This window comes from Bactrocera dorsalis, chromosome 5, assembly GCF_023373825.1.
Source record: "Bactrocera dorsalis isolate Fly_Bdor chromosome 5, ASM2337382v1, whole genome shotgun sequence".
NCBI lineage: Eukaryota > Metazoa > Arthropoda > Insecta > Diptera > Tephritidae > Bactrocera > Bactrocera dorsalis.
In genome coordinates, this window is record NC_064307.1 from 27,623,981 (window position 1) to 27,644,302 (window position 20,322).

The window sequence follows — 20,322 nt, forward strand, 5'->3', positions numbered from 1 at the left end:
TTTGGTATATCGTGGGTTCAGTTCTGGTAGTGGTGGTCGCCTGACATAGGGTCTACCGTCATTCCCAAAGACATTAAATTTAGATCATCACTCCATACCACGTAGATCCCAGAATTTGAGTCCTTTTGCAGGATGTTGCTCTCGCTAAACGCCTAGCCTTTTTGTGTTGATGTTTCCGTTTTGTAAACGATCGGTTGGCTTCGTCCCAATTCGCCCAATTAAGGAATTTTCCTGTAATCTTCGGCGGACTGTCTGTGCTGATACCCGTTACACCATGATTTTTGCTCAATTTGGGCTCTAATTTCGCTCGAGATCCCAAAAAGGATCCACCTTGCTCATCCGTACTATCTGCTTGTCGTCGTTAGGAGTTGATTGTTTTTTTTTCTGAGTTTTCTACCGGGCAGATTTTTCAAAAAAAAAAACTTATGTTTTTTTTAAAAATATTGTTAAAGCATTTTTAACCTTCCACCAAGAAAATTGGTTAAATATTCCACTGTTTTCGCAATATTTTAGGCTTGAACTTTTGGTAAACCCAATATTTCCATATGCCCCTTCTCTCACATGGAAACTGAAAACTCTTGTTCTTACCCATTTTTTTATGAAAAACTTTCAAAAAACACACTTTTAAATTAAATGGAACCAATAAAACTCTTGCACTTTTTTTTAACAATTTGTTTTTTACATAGATCGTGATTGGCTAAGATTTCGTTACCACTGGCTTAATTTATATGAGGCACACCCACTAGATCACCGTGCGAATTTATTTTAATTTTTTTCGATAACCCACGATACTTATTTTTCTCTGAATATGATCTTAAAAAACTGCCCGCAATGATGTAAAATGATTGAACTTTTTTGCATTAACCGTTATACAAATGAAAAGCTAATTCGGTGAATACATTTTAAGAAACGTAGTTTTGCTATGCAGTGGCTTAATTGTGTGTTTGACATACATTACGGTGGGTAAAAAAAACGAATGTAAGAGCATTCATTTTCCTAAAAGATCCACAAAACATTTACCCTTACCTTAAGATACATAACACATATATACAGTTGATTTTTCATAACTCGAAGTTCTCCATAATTCGAACTCTTGAATTGGCAGCAGAAGTCAAGTTTCATACAAATTTCCTTCCATAACACGAAGTCTCTCTAACTCGAAGTGTTTTTGGGTTATGTTGGTTCGAGTTGGGAAAGTTTAACTGTGTGTACTCGTATGTATGTACATGTGTATGCTTTGCAGCATATTTTTTCTTTATTTTTAATTTTTATGAAGACTTTAAAAACCTTGAGTAATTATACTATAGTGTTCTATATACAATATGTTCTTTTAAAACCACTTCACTGTCAACTTGTTTTAGTTAATTGAATATCTTTGTTTACTTTCGATAATTTTTATCAGTATTCACCGTTATCGATACACATACATATATAGATACAAATGTGTATCGCAATAATTTTAAACTTTTAGATAAGTGCTTTATTGACAAATATTGAAAACACCTCTTGATAACTGTAGTGTAAACAAAAAAAGTAGCTCAGCTAACTCTCGCACCCACGTACGAGTATATACTAGATAACTGATTTTGTTTGCTAGGTAAAGATTATCTGGGGATATAATGTACTGTTACCTTTTATCATTGTTTGAAATCTTTTATTCGATGATATTTTTAACATAAATTTAGTGCTAATAAAAAGTATAAATATATTTCTTGAAAAAATGTTGCTCTAACCGAAAGTATACTAGTTTTTTGCTCACTTAACAGTTGTTTGTCAGACCTACTGATTCTTTCACTTTTCCAATATATCCTAGATGAAACTTTGTGCAAATAGTGCCTAAGTCTAAAAAATTATCTTAAATCGGATATTAAGTGTCCATGCCTCCAGATACCGAAAGTGCGATCCCTGGTGCTTACAGTGGGGACTTTTTACCAAAAACATATCGGTCAACATGTGGAGAGTTAAACCATTGAAATTCACAGAGAATCCTTTCTTAATAATAGTATGTCTGTGGTGTCAAAAATGGGTGAATCGGGTTAATACTTCTCTTAGTTACCACATATACCTAATACAAAGACTTTCGACGTTTGTCATACAGATATTTCCAATAAGAAGTCTGAGGACAGGTGTAAAAAAAAATGGCGCATCCTGGTGACATTGATCCTGACTCTCCTGGTCGTCTGAAAAAAAAATCAAAAGATATTCTTAATCAGTAGGGATGCTGCTATAAGTCCCAACCTCAGCGAACACGAAAAAAAAAAAAATTTTTGAAAAATAGCGACCTGCCTGAAAATAAAATCATTTTTTACGCTTTTTTTTTTTTGAAAATTCCCCATTATTTTTTTTTTAAATATTGAAAAACAAAGGGAATTAAGGATTAAATAAAAATAAAAAAAATGAGTCTACCTACCTACCGAGCTAGGTACTGCGTGACTAAAAAGTAACTGTAGCTTCTTAAAATCCTTTGGAGGATTTGTCTTTCTTAAGGGTGGTCCATAACTTTAAATATTAAAAAAAAATCGGAAATTTTTCAAAATTATAGAGTAGAATACCCCCTTAAACACTCGGCCATTGGCGAACGCCATTTCCCCGGTGACCCTAGAAAAAAAGTTGCGATCCTGCCCGCGTTGGCAAGATCCTTCAGGATTATATAAGTGAAAAAAATTACGTTTGGTTTATTAAAACCTTAGTACTTAGAACTTGGTGGAAGGAGAAAAAACGTAAAAATTGGATTTATTTTCGGCAGATATTCTTACAAAAAAATTAAAAATTAAAAATTTAGGACAATATCTAGAGGTGTCGTAAAATTTAATAAGACAATAAAAAATTAAATGTTTTGAAACCCGTTACATTGGTTTTTTATTCCTTGATGTGTGAAAGTACAATTCGAGACAATTCAGTTTGTGATATATGTATTTTGTTTTATATTTTTATACTTTTCCATTAACTCCAGCCATACATGGGTCATGAAGGTTCAATATTGAAACTTATAGAAGCTTGAAAAGAATCTGGTTTATTGCCACAGGCCAATGACTTCATATAACACCACAAGAAGTAGTTTCTTCGTGTTAAATCATAACTTGGAGGCAATTAAATGTCACAATTTCTTGAAATACTCGAATCTCCAAACTTTTCTCGCAATAATTCGGTTGTTGCACTTGCTGTGTGTCACGTGATCCCGTCTTTTTAGAACCAGCTGCTGTCAAGATCAATTTCTTCCAAATACGACCATAAAAAGTTGGTTATCATCGATCGCTAACTCTCTCCATTGACAGTAACGTTGTCACCAGCTTCATTTCGAAAGCAGTACGGTCCGATGACCGACGTAAATTTAAAATTCAGAAATTCTTTGTAGAACAAAGATTTTTGCTGACCTTTTAAAGACACTTCTATTATTGTGCACATAGCTGTACGTATCCATGTAAAAACGGATTAAGTAATTTGCTAAAAATATTGCCAATTAACTGATTATACGATATCAACAAATGCGATAGCAAAATACGAGCGAGTGCTGAAACACTGTAGAGACATTCTTTGCAAAAATGATATATAAATACTCGTATGCACGTAGCTTTTTACTGAGAAATAGCGTGTAAATGGTTTACATATTGAAATCTTAAACGAATTCTGAATATATCTGTATTTCAAAGCTGTACGTATGTAAGTCCATTTCATGAACTGAATTCGTTTATAATCACTTTAAGTGTCCATACTGAATTTCAAAATAGAATTTTTGGTAAAATTCAAGAATAATTTCAGACTGATCAACAGTGGTAATACAATACTCAAGTTTTTTCGCCCCTATTCAAGCATGTACATATGTATATGAATGTAGCCATATTTACATCCTATCAAATCTCACTTTCATAATGGAAAAACATTTTTTTAACAAAAGTCGGCACTTGAAAATACGCTTTAATTGATATTGAGAAATATGGACGATAGCAGAATTTATTTCGAGAACATATGGCCAAAAATTGTTGGCGAATAAATAAACTTGGCAATGAACTCATTTTTGAAAATAAATCATTTTGTTGCCTTTATTTATACCGTGTGTGTAAATATGTAAGTAAAACAGTACCAAAATGGATATTATAATAAAACTTAAACCAATTTTTAGATGAAAACAATTTTTATTTTAAAGTTTCTTAGTCAAACTAATTTTCAAAATTAATAGTAATAAAATTCTGGAAACTTTATCCATTTATTATTCATAATTTTTTGTCACTTTTACCTTTGCTGTCGTTACATGTCGACATATTTAAGTACTTAGAATTTTATAAAATATTATATTAGAAGCATTGATTGTATAGTTGTTGCCAATAAAAAATGTAAATACTAAATTTTACTATTTTTTCTCTCATTTACAGGATCAGTATGAAAATATATCGTCACAGACGAACAAAGGCATAGAATTCCTTGAAAAATATTGCAGTTTCATACAAGATCGTCTGGCGATAGAAAAAGAATATGCCACCAAATTGCGGTAAGTTTACTTCATTCAGAATATATATTTTTTGAAAATAATAAGACAAGGGGCACATATTTTAAAAAATTTGAATGAGGCCACGCGGTCTGGTTAACTAAATTGTCATATCGTTTTAAAAATGTTTGATATCAGAATATTTTTGAAAAACGGTCTAACCTAAAATTTTGCTCAATTCTTTCTATCTGCAAATTAGGTTTATGGACTTATATCAATAAAATAATCTGAAAAATGTTGCTGTATGAAATTCTGTTAGAAATGAATTTCAAATCATAGATATAGGTTATGGATAATTTTCTTCCAGGAAAACGTGTCAATCTAACAAGTGATCCCTGTTAATAGGAAAAATAGTTTTGGTAGATCTGTGAAGAAGGGATTTACATTACAGTAAGCTGCTCATATCACAAGATAAACCCCCTATACGAGGTGTGTTCAAAAAGTATCGCGAATTTTGTGTTTTTTCAAAAATTATTTATTTATTCATGAATATCTATTTTGTCCCCTTCAAAGTAATCCCCATGAGATATTATACACTTGTGCCAACGGTTTTTCCAATCTTCGAAGCACTTCAAAAAATCATTTTTTTTAGCTTTTCTACTACGTCATACTTTCATTATTCTCGAAAGTGGTTGTTAAAGAGATTCCTTGAAAAAATGTCTTTTAATTCTTTAATCTGGAGATTAATGCCGCTGAAAAGATTAAAATCTAAGGTTATTTTGAAAAACAGTAGAACAGTTACACCTTTCAAATATACTGGCATTACAGCATTTTGACCTTACTGAAGCAAGGTCACTTGGGAACTTAGGTATAAGGTAAAGTGCCGTAGCAGCAGAACTCGATATTACTCGAGATTCCAGTAGCGTCGTTTAGATCTCTTGTGGGATTTTTCTCTCATAATGAAGTGATATTAATATCCATCACGCGTGAGATATTCAAAGAAGGTTAACATTATATGTGGTTCCTTAGGATAGTTGCAGGGTTCTTGAAAAGTTCTATGTGTTCAATCCTGCTTCGATTCAGGCCTTTGTAAAAAACATCACGCGTGTCGATCGCTAGTTATCAGGCGAAATATTCGAACGAGTTATTGGAATGTAGGCTTCATGGTCGGACCATCTAAGACGTAGCCGGGCCAACATTTGAAAGAGATAATTTTCAAACAAAAAAAAATAAAATAAAAATAAAAAAATGTTCTTTCGAACGGAAATAAACATTCTCCATTAACTCTGAAGTTTTTGGCTTTTTTCTTTGAAAATGTAGGGTACTTCGAAATTTATCACGCTTTACATATGTATGTAATAGAGTTCTGACTGGGTGGCTTTAGTTTTGTAGCCACTTACACAGTTGCAGTCTCCCCTATCCCGTCTACTCATTATTCTTTAATATCTCTTCGTTCTTCATTTCTTATGTTTTTCGAGATTACTTTTTCTTTTGGGAAAGTGTTTTAGTTTCGCGAGATAGCGCGTAACTCAATTAACAATAAATGAGAGAATTCTAAGGATAATCACAGGCTGGCATACTCGCATTGTGTCTAATTAAGAAAGGTATACCTTCAACATATTCAAGATCTATCTCAAATCGACTTTTCTAATGCCGTGAGTCACTCAATCCATTACAAATTTGTCGACTAAACTTTCGTGCGCACGACTAAAGAGAGGTTATCATCGAGGTGCATATATGTATATACTTTAATTAAATCTATAAAAAATACCACAAAGTTAAATAAGTAAGCAAGCAGTTTATTTGAGCGCAGCTATTTGAAAACTGTGTGACGGTCACCACACTTAAATTTATTTGTCCTCGTGATTTTCCGATTAATTTTGTGACACTATTGACCAAAACATTTGTGACCACACCAAGCATGGCTTGAATTTTATTTGCCGTCCATTCCACGCCGTGCCTCTTAGTAGAGCCGGTAAGTTTAGCAAACAGCAAAGGCTATACAGCAAATTAGCAGAAATAAAACAAATCATTTAACATGTTTGGCATATAAATTCATTTTATTTTCTACGCTGTCAATGTTGCAGAAAAAATAAATAAAATAATTGAATATTTTTAGATACCCAGTTAGGCGGTTATGGGTGGAAGAGCCGTAAATGTGTTAATATGCCGCGTCGAGTTGCTTAAACGCCGCGCCCATTTTCAACAGCACATAATCCGAAGTTTGCAATAACAACAAGTAATAAAATAAATTTGAAAAAAAAAAAAATCACAAATAACAGCTGTGGCAGCCACATTCCTTTGCGTTGCTTGGTAGACACCTGGATGGCTCGGCTCGAGTGGTTGGCTACGAACATGTTTTCTTATTTCTTTTTGACTAAAATATTTAGTTTTTAAAATATTTAGTTTTTAAAATATTTTTTTTTTATATTCTTGAAACGGTTTGCAATCAGATTTATCAATTTTCTGCCAATATTTCGTTATTTTTTTTTATCACTAAAATTTTTAAAATGTTGAATAATGTCTAGATTTCAGTTATTAATGAAAGCAGCCAATGCCTTCTCCTAGCCTCAGTTTCCAAACCTGCGGACGACTATATTTCTTAACTGATTTTTAATGACCTTAAAGAAATTCGTCATTGGTCTCAATTAGATTCACCTTACCATTGAAAGACTGGTCTTTGAAGCAGCTTCATCCTAAAAAATTTAATTTATTCCATCGAAGCCCTTTTGCCACGATTTAATCCACCTCGAGGGTTGCAAAAAATAATCACGTGGGAGTGTTCGCGATTTTATGCCTTTTTTACGGAGATGAATGTTTTCAGTAACTGTAAATGTAAAATTTTAACATAAAGTTGTAAGTTAGCAGATTTTACCACTAGGGTTGCTAAATCCCGAAATATGAAAGGCAACCTATGTAAGTACAACCACTGAGTATCGTCTCTTCGACCAAGGAGACATGCGTTTTGAAGTGCAATTGTTTAAGGGGGTATTCTAGTCTTCTAGAATTTCAGGTAATTTTTAAAGTGTCGTAAAAAAAAGGTAATTAATATTTTTACTATAGATTTTTTTATTAGTTATTTGCTAATTTTAGAAGAGTAGAGAAAAAAATTAAAAACTAAAAAAAGTAAAAAATTTTAAAACTATGAGCTGAGGAAGTGGGGGGTCTCTAAAAATTTCCACGTGACCATACCCATGATTTCAACCCTCCTAGTTATCTGAAACCAAAAACAAAAAAAGATTATTAATCTAGAATAATGTCGCAATGGCCGGAACTACGGAAAAGTGGTAAAAAATTTTTTTCACAAAATGGCGACTGCCTGAAAAAAAACGTTTTTTTTTGGATCACTTTTTCTGGCTATTTCGAATTTTTTAAAAATAATAAAAATAAAAATTTGGGGATGGGGCTAGTTCCAAGCCTATAAAGAAGACTCTATAAAAATTTCAAGTAAATCGGTCCAGTAGAACTTGAGAAATCGTGGGTATCGTTCCGAAAAAGTCAGTTTTGAGAAAGACGCGTTTAAAGTTTCGCGTTCCGGCCGAACCAGTTTGGATTTCTTGTACCCATATTCTTGAATAGTTAAACTTTGAAAAAAAAAATTGATTTTTTAAATTTCTAGACTAGAATACCCTCTTAAAAAACTAACTTGAGAAATCGTGGGTATCGTTCCGAAAAAGTCAGTTTTGAGAAAGACGCGTTTAAAGTTTCGCGTTCCGGCCGAACCAGTTTGGATTTCTTGTACCCATATTCTTGAATAGTTAAACTTTGAAAAAAAAAATTGATTTTTTAAATTTCTAGACTAGAATACCCTCTTAAAATAGTACGAATGTTGCTTTTCGTATAAGTTGATCCATAAATTGTCTTATAGGTAATTTTTTCTAAAAACAAACAAGTAAGGAAGAGCTAAGTTCCGGTGTCACCGAACATTTTATATTCTCGCATGATAAAGTGATAATCGAGATTTCATTATCCGTCATTTACATATTTTTTTATTTTGCTGTAAAATTAATTAGAATTAAATTCTGAGAGATTACCGATATTTTCGGTGAAAAATTAGGTTAGGTTAGGTTGGGCACTGAGTTCTTCGTGTTCGATATCAGGGACCTTGAAAAGTTATAGTCCGATCACGACAATTTTTCCACAAGGGACACCTCAGCTTAAATACCGTATTTGTGTAAAGTTTTATTCCGCTATCATCATTGGTTCCTAATGTATATATTATACAGAGAAGGCATCAGATGGAATTCAAAATAGCGTTATATTGGAAGAAGGCGTGGTTGTGAACCGATTTCGCCCATATTTCGTACATATCATCAGGGTGTTAAGAAAATATTATATACCGAATCATTGAAATTGGTAGAGTAGTTCCTGAGATATGGTTTTTGGTCCATAAGTGGGCGAAGCTACGCCCATTTTCAATTAAAAAAAAGCTTGGGTGCAGCTTTTTTCTGCCATTTCTTCCGTAAAATTTTGTGTTTCTGACGTTTTTTGTTAGTCGGTACTTTTAGTGATTTTCAACATAACCTTTGTATGGGAGGTGGGCGTGGTTATTATCCGATTTCTTCCATTTTTGAACTATATATGGAAATGGTTGAAGGAAACGACTCTATAGAGGTTTTCGCCATTTTGTGGGCGTGGCAGTGGGCCGATTTTGCCCATCTTCGAAGTTAACCTTCTTATGGAGCCAAGAAATACGTGTACCAAGTGATATCTCAATTTTTACTCAAGTTACAGCTTGCACGGAGGGACGGACAGACAGACATCCGGATTTCAACTCTACTCGTCACCCTGATCACTTTGGTATATATAACCCTATATCTGACTCTTTTAGTTTTAGGACTTACAAACAACCGTTATGTGAACAAAACTATAATACTCTCCTTAGCAACTTTGTTGCGAGAGTATAATAATCCAAGGTGGTGTGGTGCGGCGGATTATAGTCCAAGTCAACGGTATAATCTCCGACCAAATCGTTCGGTTTGGATCACTATAGCATGGAGCTGCCTTACAAGCTGATGTATGTAAGAGTACTTCGCACATACTAGTTTCTTAGGCATCGCTTCAATATCTACAAAAATTGTAAACGTCGGACCACCAGATCATATTGCTGCCATACAAACTGAATGAACAAACTCAAGTTCTTGTATGAAGAAATTTTTTATTTGAAAGAATAAATTCACGAAATTTGACACAGATTGTTGAACATGTCACTGTTACAAAATCCGAAAAAATTGCTCAGATTGGACTACTATAACATACAGCTGCCATATAAACCGACCGATCGAAATCAGGTTCTTGTGTATTTTTGTTCTTGTGTTATGTTGTTATTATGAAAATCTTGTAATCGAAAAAATGTTTTTCAAAAATTTTATTATTATATTTTTAATTACAATTTTTTGTCAATTCTAAATTAATTTGTAATTTTCATAATTTTATTATAAACTATTTGAATATTTACGAGGGGACTGAAGTTTTTGCTTTCGTAATTCTTTCTCTTGGTATTTAAATCTTCGTTTGTTTATTTATTTATTATCGCAGATGCGCATTCCAAACTTACATAACCCCTCCATTATGTCCACTTATTTAGCAATTATTCTTGCGCAATAACGCAACCGATTATAAAATAAATACATTTGGCGGCGATGGTATCAATTGAAATGCTCTGTCAACAGAGCCAAGCAACAATTCAACGAATGGCGAGTGGCACCAAAGAAGAAATCGCAAGTATTTATTTCGCATTCACATTAAAAACAAAAACAAAACCAAAAATAGTAATAAAAGTAAAAAGCAAGCGAGCTCATGGCTCAACAGCCAAGATCGCCAAAATTGGTGGCGGCTCACCATGTTGAACCAAGCAACCTCTCATATATATTTGTACATATGTATGCATGTTTGTTTTTTTCCTACATATCACTCCACACCGTTAAGCTAAAACGATCGATCCAGCGATCGGCTATTGAGACGCCAAATCAATGCGCGCTTTGCGGTGGTCCAAGCTAAGTCAAAGCCAAGCTAACGCTTACATACTTAGACACCAGCGCCACACATGTGCAAAAAAAGAAATATTTATATTATAGATATATGTATGCGAATTATATATATTTGCCTCATTTATCTTATTTGCTGCCGCAAAAGCAAAAGTCTGAATCAAATGACGACAGTCGACTTGAAGGTCAGCGGCAAGAGATTAATTTGGCCTCACACACCCATACATATGCACTTACATATGCTTGATTTTGGTGCTCCACGCTCAGCGCTTGGCGTGCGGCGTTTGGAATGGTGCAGCTGCTAGCTTTTCCGCTTACCGCTACTTGCTTGACTTTTAACCGTTTTGCTATTGAAAAATCTCATTAGTTTTTATTCGCGCTTGAGAATGCAATGAGTAATTAAATGATTGCCTTACAAACTCACAAAAACACGAACAAAAATTCACCTCATAATTGGGTGAATTGTGGTAATAAGTAATTGTTGTTTTTGTTGTAACGTGAGTCGGCTTTATTTGCGGTACAGCTGTGCGGTATAGGAAGAGCTTTGATATTTATTTTATTACCTCATATATCTTTAGAAATAAAATAATCGACATCAGTAACGCTCAACCTTAGAAAATAGATTATGTTTTTAATTATACTTTCAATTACTCGGGTCAAGATTTCCAGCGAGATGCCGGTTTTCAGTCGAACTCAACTCTGAAACTCATTACCTGGCTGGCTTAGTGTTTCGAAACCGTTCTATGAAAGAGCGCCATGTGTTTTGCAGCCAGACTTTAGCTTCAAAAGACACGCGAGTTTACAACCGCGCGGCAGTCGTTCTTCCTTTTCGGTTTTTTGGCACCAATCGGAGATTCCAAGTGCAGTCAGGTCCTTCTCCCCCTGGTCTTTCCAACGGAGTGGAAGTCTTTTTCTCCCTCTGTTTCCGCCGACGAATACTCCCTCGAATACTTTCAGAGCTGGACTGTTTTCAGCCATTCAGGCGTCATAACTTAGACATCGTAGCCACGGTCTCTTAATTCGCTGAACTATGCTAATGTCGTCGTACATCTCATACAGCTCATCGCTCCGTCTTTTGATGTGGCTGTTTGGGTGACTTATATATGTCAACAATATTTATGGAATAATGCTTCCAGTTGCTCATCTTCAAATATTTTTTGGCCGTACAGAACGTTCTTCGTTTCCCAAGCAAAAAGTACGACTTTTCAGATGTGAAAACCATTTTTTGCTGGCTCGCATAGCGAGAGCATTTTCACATAAAGTCAGGTTAGGTTAAGTTAAGCGGTTGATTCTAACAGAGATCGCACTTGGACAGCTTTGAACGTCGGTCCTTTGTAGAATCTATAATTAATTTATAATAGATCATTAGACCTTTACGAATCGATAAAGCGCTTTGGGCGTATCACAAATTTGTTGAGACGGATAATGTCAGTTCTGGCTAGGTCTTCTGGCTCGCCGAAGGTAAGACTGCCGAAATGCTTCAACCTCAGTCTTGCATAGGCTGGAAAATATTGGTGAATGTGCCAGCGTGTTTCAACTTTACTCTCCTAGCGTTTGACTAGATTTTAAGCCTTATCGCATAAATGGCTTATGGACAGTGTCCAGTAAGCACCTCACAGAGCAAGTAGTTCAGTAGATCTCATATGTTCTGCTTTAGATCAAAAGGTACTCGCAGTCACACGAGATTGGTTCGTCGAATAGCATCTGTTACCCAAAGACTCCAATGGAGAACCAACACGGTTTCATTGCCAGTATTTTTAATCTAACCCTGTTTTTCTTCTTTTTTGAATGGCCGTCTATTAGAGTAGTTGGTATCGTCCGTTCGATTCGCCGAGCATTGAAGAGCGAGACAACTGAGAATGAAAGAATTGCACATAATTATATATAAAGATGTAATCCATCCCTTCCCTAACACTATCTCAAAATCATATGAGTACAAACTATCTTGTGAACAGCATATTTAATGACATTATGCGGTTAATAATTTGTAAAGTGATCAAGTTGTGGTTCTAAGTAAAAAAACAACAACAACAAAACATCAACCAACAACCCAACGGAAGGCAAAGGAGCCTACAAAAGCAACCCATTTTGAAATTAAGCGTGAAAATTAGAACTTACCCGCCTGCTGCCCGCGACATAAGCTCTAGTTGATACCAGCAACTAGTATTCTGGGGTGATGTAAACATGAAAAGTCATAAAAAAATGAAATGCAAATCAAAACAAACGCCAATAACTGCTGACCGTATAAGTGACACCACAAATTCGTGGTTGCTACCACAACAACAAGTTGACGATGATGCTTTTTGTTGCACTTATGTTCTGTGTGCGTTGTGATGTCGAGGCACTTATGAGTGTTCGTATGTAGGCATGGGTGTGTGTGTTGTGCAGTGAAACCCCAGCATAATCATATTACAGCACCTCGACGACTTAAATGGCGCACGTGTGGCGCTGTGGAGGGAAATGTAGAAAACTACTATAGTTGGTGGCGCTGACGGGGGGAGGCCACACAAACAAATTTACATGATTGGTGTCGCATGTGCAAAGTGTGTCCGACATGCAACACACACCTACGTGGGTGCACTTATGTAATGGGCTAGCATAGAATGCGAGTTCAATGGGGACGCACGACACCCCATGCTAAGTTTCCAATTGTCAGTAGGCGCTAAAGTAAAATAATAAATAAAATAAACTAACTAATTTTCCTAAGTGAACCGTTAGTTGATTTGCGCGTCGAGTCACTACTGCCTTATTTACCTAGTTTTTAGTTAACTGTGTCGGCTTAGCACGCCCCCCTTTGAAGAGAAGTAGTGCGTATTGCGAGGAAAACTAAAAGAAAGTCTATTGAAACTTGTTGCGCGTTAATAATTTACTTCAGCTAACGGTTGTTTGTAATTCTTGAAATCCAAATATATTGAGTTGATGTGGAAAACGTCAAGCAGAGGTTCGTAATTCCTTATAAAAGGGATATGAGGTTTAGACCTAAGTCTAGACCAATTTCACTCCAACTCATCGCTAAAGCGCACAATTTTCAAGAAAACTGTTCCAACCTGAACGATTTAAATATAGGTGAAAAGCCGGAAATCATTTTTATTGTGAACTTTATAATTTATATTTAATGTGCTGACAACGAACCACGTGTAGGACGGCCATCAACATCAACTAATAATCAACATCAACAAAATAAAAGAATTGGCGCTTGGGAATCGACGATTAACAGTCAGAGATCCTACTGGCCTCATTGGAATATCGGAATATTTGGGCTCAAGAAAAGTGAAAGCACGATAGGTTCCCAAATCACTAAATTTTTTCGAAAAACAGCGTCGCATTAACTTCACAGACGTTGACAATGACAATGCTTTCCGACTACCAGGATGTTATGAAACGTATTATTACTGGCGCTGAGTCTTGGATCTATGCTTACGATCCAGCAAAAGGCGATCAATCAGTCGAATATCGTAGCAAAGGTTAGCCGAAGCCGAAAAACCACGTCAAAGCAGGTCAAAAATCAAGATTATTTTAACAGATGTGAGGTGCACTTGCCATAGTGTCAGTAAGGAATACCATTTGAGTGTTATGTGTTATGCGTTTACGCGAAGCTATTCGTGAAAATAGGCTTGAATTATGGGCTGAAAACTCTTGGTTCTTGCACCAGGATAATGCACCGTCGCTTACTGTTTATGATTCTTCGTGAGTGTTTCGCCAAATTTTCAACCAATGTCGTGCCGCAACCACCATATTCGCCTGATTTAGCTCCGTTTGACTTCTGGCTGTTCTGCAAGCTCAAACGACTGCTCCGGGGGAAACCGATTTGAGTAAATTGTCATTAAATGTGAATCGCTATGCGCATTGAAGGCTTTTCCGGAAATTGACTTCAACAATTGTTTCGAGAATCGGCAAAAATGTTGGCAACAGTGTTTTGCGACCTAAGGGCGATTACTTTGTGGGGGAAGACATCGAATTTGAAGCATAAATTAGGAATTTTAAAATTATGAAAAAAGTCTTTATAATATTTTGCTTTGGTATACATACATACATACATATATGTACGACATATTTCCACCTGCACAACCACGCAAATTAAATACCCCCAAAATGTGTCACCCTGAATGGATGGTGTGCATACTCAGCCGAAATGTGAGCGGGCAGCGCGATTCAAGGTGCGGAAATTTATGGCGGACAATATGATTAAAAAGCGTTTGTGTCTGTGTGTATCAGGTTAACATTATATGTGCGGACTTAATTAGGTCAAGTGTATGCACAACCAACAGCGCTATTTTCGTCCGCTGCCAACGCCGACGCGACGGCCATAAGACTGAATTTCGGTGAAGGTTTTGCGCTCTTTTATTATTATTATTAATTTCAGTTTTGGTTAAACGATCCATTTCAAGCTTCATTACATGACGTGCGCGCTCGTTTGTAAGTATTGGTGGCATAACGTGGCATAGAGGGTGTAATTTAGTGTTGTGTTTTGTCTTCGAAATACAAGTGTAGTGATTAAAGGACCTCTATTACAACAAATGTATCGTGGAATGCCTAATTTTTGAAGAAAAAATGAAGTATTTTCGAGTTACACGCAATCGTAGACGGTGTTAAAGCAACTTAACTTTAAATCTTAAATATGGCAACCCTATGCGCATGTTTAAAATCTAATTAGGTTGAAGTCTTTGTTAAAAAGCGGATGCTTATATCCGCTATTAATCATGCATTTTGAATAAATTTGATTTTTCAGTCGAAATTATTATTGAATTTCCCACGTCTTCTAATGTTGCTGCGCATCTTCAGCATCCATTGCAACAATTTAAATCAAAAGAAGCGGCGTTGATCAGCTGTTCGTGCTGTCAATGGTCGTTGCTGATTAAGCGATTTTCCCAAGCACTTATGCATAATAAAAAGAAATGTTGAAAAAGCCAGCGAGCATATTCACGGTTTAGTCATCGTAAAAAACAATGTTTGACGCAGCTCTTAGTTTGTATGTCGCGCATTCGTGTACTGACTGCCGAGTTAGTCAACGACTAACTCCACCGTTTTGTTATACTTTCTGGTTTTTGGTACATTTTTATTTATTTATATTTTTATGTCTTAATGTCTTCATTATTAGCAAGATCCCAGATCATCTAAAGGCGGTTGACAGGCAGTCGCTGGTATTTGTTTGATGCTAGCTCATCTAACTCTCGCATAACGCTCACTGCACAGTGTTGCCACCGGGCGTTTAGTTCAGCGACTGCTGCATTTCCGAATTACTTAGTGTTGTTGACTTCTCTTTAATACCTTGGCTTGCGACATTTGTTCGCTTATATTCTTTCTTTGTTTCTCGTTTCTCGTTTCTCTGACTTTGTTTTCTCTTTTTAATTTCATTTATCTTTATTTTTGCTGCTTTTCACACGCAAACATACAAATGTTTTGATTATGTGAACTTTTTCCAATTTTTCCCATGATTATCTCGTGAGTATTTCTAGTTTAATCTCAGCTGTGACAGCTTAAGGCAGTTAGTAAGTTAAAGGCACAAACCCGAAGTGATTAATATTTGCGTATTGGTCTCTTAATTCTTCAGATGTCTGTCTAAAATTTCGCACAGTCCTTTTCTCTACAAAAAGCAATCGAAACCTGATATCAACCCGATCGATCAAAATCAAATCCTTCTAAATAAAACTCCTTTATTTGATAAGACATCGTCGCTGGCTTGTAGGCATAGACCTTAGACTTGACATAACTCTTGACGTAGCCCCTCAGAAAATAGTCTAACGGCGTCAAATCGCACGACCGAGGCGGCCAATTGACTGGGCCATTTCGGAGATTACGCGTTCACCAAACTTGGTTTTTAATAAATCGATTGTGACATTCGCTATGTGGCTTGTGGCGCCGTCCTGTTGGGACTACATATTGGCCAAGTCCATATCATCCAATTTAGGCTAAAAATATTCGGTTATCATTGAGCGGTAGCGATTACCAATCACAGTAACGTGCCGGTCTTGATCATCATGGAAGAAGGTGATGCCGTCGGCCCATAAATCGCACCAAACCGACATTTTTTCGAGATGCAATGACTCATGGAGTACATGTGGATAGGTGCTTGACCAATAACGCGCATTTTGCTTATTGACAAAGCCATTCAGCCAGAAATGAGCCTCATCGCTGAAGATGATTTTTCGATGAAAATCCGGATCATTTACACGTGCTCAGTCCAGTTCACGAACATACGACAATTCTGGTGGTCAAGTGGCTTTAGTTCTTTCGTCAATGTGATCTTGTAAGGAGGTAGGCCAAGATCTAGCCGTTCAATTGTTGATCTGACTGAACGATTATGACGACCATAAATTGGACGTAGCGCTCTTAAAGTTGCGGCCACTGACTATGAATTTCGCTGGTAAATTTTAATAATTTTGACTCGTTGTTGGGTCGTATATCTTTCCATGATGAAATGGCAAAACTTACTGAAGACAAATCTCAAAAGCGCGGAAAAATATGGCGTCGTTTGTTGTCCGTATCGGCCTACTTCTGTAACGTCCTTATTGAAAAGCCCGTTAGTATACAATTTTCTTGAATTTCCCCCAATGATATCCCAGCTTGTATTTATGAACATGTTTAGCATATTTTGTTGTAACATTGTTTTGAACTTGTTCAGTATTTTTCAAAAGCAATTCACATTGAAAACATAATCTGCTCAATTAAAGTACGATTTGTTCGCTGGCCGAATATGCAGCTAACAAGCCGCCGAAGCAGCCAGCTAAATAAACACGATCCATCAGCGCGAAGCATGCATTCGTTAATTCGTACAGTTGCGCGGCTGCGCAAGTTTTCAATGCCTTCAACCGCATCATCCATCATTAAATAGTTGAATGATTGAATAGGTGGATAGCTGGACGAATAGATGGATGAGTAGTTTGTTGACTGCTTCACTGAAAGAATGTGTGTTGTTGTTATTGCTACTTTCTTGCAAGCACACGCTATGCCGGCGTGCAGTGAGTAACGCCACTGATGCTCATCATCTGGCGCCGCGCATGCGCTTGCACTTGCTACGCGAGTAATGACTGCTTCGCGCTATATACTATTATAGATGTACATATGTATATATTTATATAGATTCACATACTTTGCATATTCATATTAGAAAATAGGCATAATTTGCATGTATTAGCGCTGATCGCATAGCCTAGGAATATAATTAAGACATAAATATATGTTATATGTATGTGTGGTTGAATTTTCTTTAAAAATATATTTTTTTTATTTAAATAAATTTAATTATATTCATTTGTGTTTTCATATATTTTCCATTGCCGCAGCATTTAATTAATAATTTTCTCTTTTTCTTCACTTGCAGACGCTTGGCGAAGAGCTACCAGCCCAAAAAGCGGGAGGAGGAAGACAACGAGTAAGTATACCGTTTATGCGTTTAACATGTATTACTAACACATTTCTATATAAATAAATAAATAATTATTTTAATTTGTTTGCAACGTTCGAGTTGGTTTTGCTGCGCGCCTCATTTTGTTGCATGAAAATGCAATTAACGGGCTCAAGCAACAACTACAGTTGCGTGCAACACTCAACAAGCGTTGTTTCGTCTCTTTTTTTCATTTTCGTTTTCTCAAAAAGCAACAGCTTTTAAATTGTTTGGACTCGCGCTATTAGACGCCACAATGTCACGCCCCAGTTGCATTGGCTAACCGCTTACTAACCAGATTCCATCCATCCATTTTACTTGTGATTTCTTACTTTGCTGATAATAATGTCAATTCATTTGTATTTGTAATGTTGTTTGTAAATATTGCACTTACTTTATATTAAATTTTTGTTGTGAGAAAAATACGCAGATTTAATTATCAAATAACTGATTATTATACCCTTAACTCTATAAAACTTATATTTATGTGAGCCCGTCCTGCGCCCACTTGTGGTCGACTTCTTTTGCAAATTATTGGCCGCCAGCCAAGTTGTGCGTACTTTCCATAAATTATATTTAACGAATGAAAGGCATTTTATATTCTCAGTCACCCATACTTATACGCTTCGTTTCTTATATATAAATTTAATTTTATGCAATTTTTATTTTCGGTTGCAAATGTTTACTCAATACCCTATATATAGTATGTATGCAATTTCCATAGATTTTTTAATACATACATATCATCTACAAGTATAAAAATTCTATTAAGCCTTACTTAAAAAGCCGAATATCTCGAGAAGTGTTAATGATAGCGATTTTGACCTCGAACCTTTTTTATAGCAAATAAAATTTCCTACAAATTTGTCATGTACATTTTTTCTATACCTCCTGTCATTTACGAGATATATACAAAAAAAATACGAAATTCTTGAAAAAATCGGGTTTAGAGCCCCGTACTACCTCGCCGGTGTGAGTTACGACTTTGTTGTTTTGGGCTTCAAGCGTGTTGTAGAGTGAAAAACATTCTCTGAGAAATATGCGTCTAAAGTCAAAACGATGCCATAAAATACATCTGATCTGTAGGAATTTAAAGATAAAAACTCACGATTGTAGTTTTGTTTTCTATGGAAAATTTTTACAGGCCTTGGTCCAGCTCTTAATGTTAATATTAAGGACTACAATTTTCTGGGAATTTTGTTTAGGGTGTTTCCAAGAAAACTTCGTGACGGGACTGAAAAAAATTAATAGTTAAAAAAAAAACACCCTAATATATACAATATATAATGTTCTCAAACGCCACCCAAATAAAACTCCCTATTGACTGTCTGTCCATCCGGATTAAATTCATGATGCACCAAACCACGAATACCGAAAAGACAATGAGCATCACTGATTTTTGAGCGGCTTTGGCATTGTTTTTTTTTTGGATTCGGCTCGTTTTCTCTCCATTCCGATGATTGCTGACTTGTTTGCATGTCAAACTCGTAAACCCATGTCTCAATGGCAGTTGTAAGGCTCTCCATAAATGTGAGATCGGAATTCGCACGATCAAGCATGTCCAAAGAGACCTATTTACAGTATTCTGTTTGGAAAAAAATAATATTTTTCAATATTTTTAGCAGTTGAAGAGTTCGTCCAGAACGAGGCATGCCTTCAATGATCGCTCGACCTTTGTCGAAGGCTGTGTACCACGCATAGCCTTGTGTTTTCGATAAAACTGAATCAGTGTAAACTTTTTCCATCATTCGACGACAGGACGACTTCGAAGATAGGCGTAATCGGACCACTGTCACACCAACAAAACGCTTTAAAGCTAAAACTTATAAGGTGCCATAACTAAGCACTAAATTAAGACATTCAACTGTAATTTAACACAGGGAACGCAGCAGCAAGAAGCATCTATGGGCTAAAAAATTTAAAAAAGTGGGCATGGCTCCGCGCCTCCCTCCTAAACCATTAAAGCTACAACAACTAAATTTGCCTAGCACAATTATGTATTATAAGAACTCCTACCGACAGTTTGAAAATGGATGAAATCGGATCTTAACCCCGCCCACTACCGATATAACGGTACTATTAAAAGCTACTAAAAGCGCGATAAATCAATAACCAATTACGCGAGAGGCATTAAATTTTACCATCAAGATGATATGATAGAGTTTTATTGGAATCGGGGTCAAAATTGTACGATAAGCGTGGCACCGCCCTCTCTTAGATAAAATCACATATCTCGGGACTTGCGCGATAGATTTCAAAAAATTCAGTATATCCTCTGACATTTATTATCCAATTCGGACCAAAACTGTTCAAGCTCCTAGGTATCTGTAGTTGATTTTTTACCGAAAATATCGGTCAATGTGTGAGATATGTAATTGAAATTCATAGAGAGTCCTTTCCTGGCAATAGTATCTCTGTGTATCAAAAGTGGGCTGAGTCACGTAAATATTTTTCTGAATCCCCATATACCTAAATGAAGATTTTCGAACTTCCGGTTGACTTTGTACCGCATATATATGCCAATATCT

The 20,322-nt window shown here is 35.9% G+C and overlaps 1 protein-coding gene across 21 annotated transcripts in view; it reads left to right on the forward strand.

The window, feature by feature from the left end:
* Positions 1-20,322, forward strand: part of LOC105223284 (formin-binding protein 1-like) — a 140,546-nt gene that overhangs the window by 105,325 nt on the left and 14,899 nt on the right. For all 21 annotated transcript variants that reach the window (XM_049459119.1, XM_049459121.1, XM_049459120.1 and 18 more), the window contains 2 exons: positions 4,371-4,486; positions 17,732-17,782. In XM_049459119.1, coding sequence (XP_049315076.1) covers positions 4,371-4,486; positions 17,732-17,782 — 167 coding nt within the window. The remainder of the gene's footprint in view (positions 1-4,370; positions 4,487-17,731; positions 17,783-20,322) is intronic.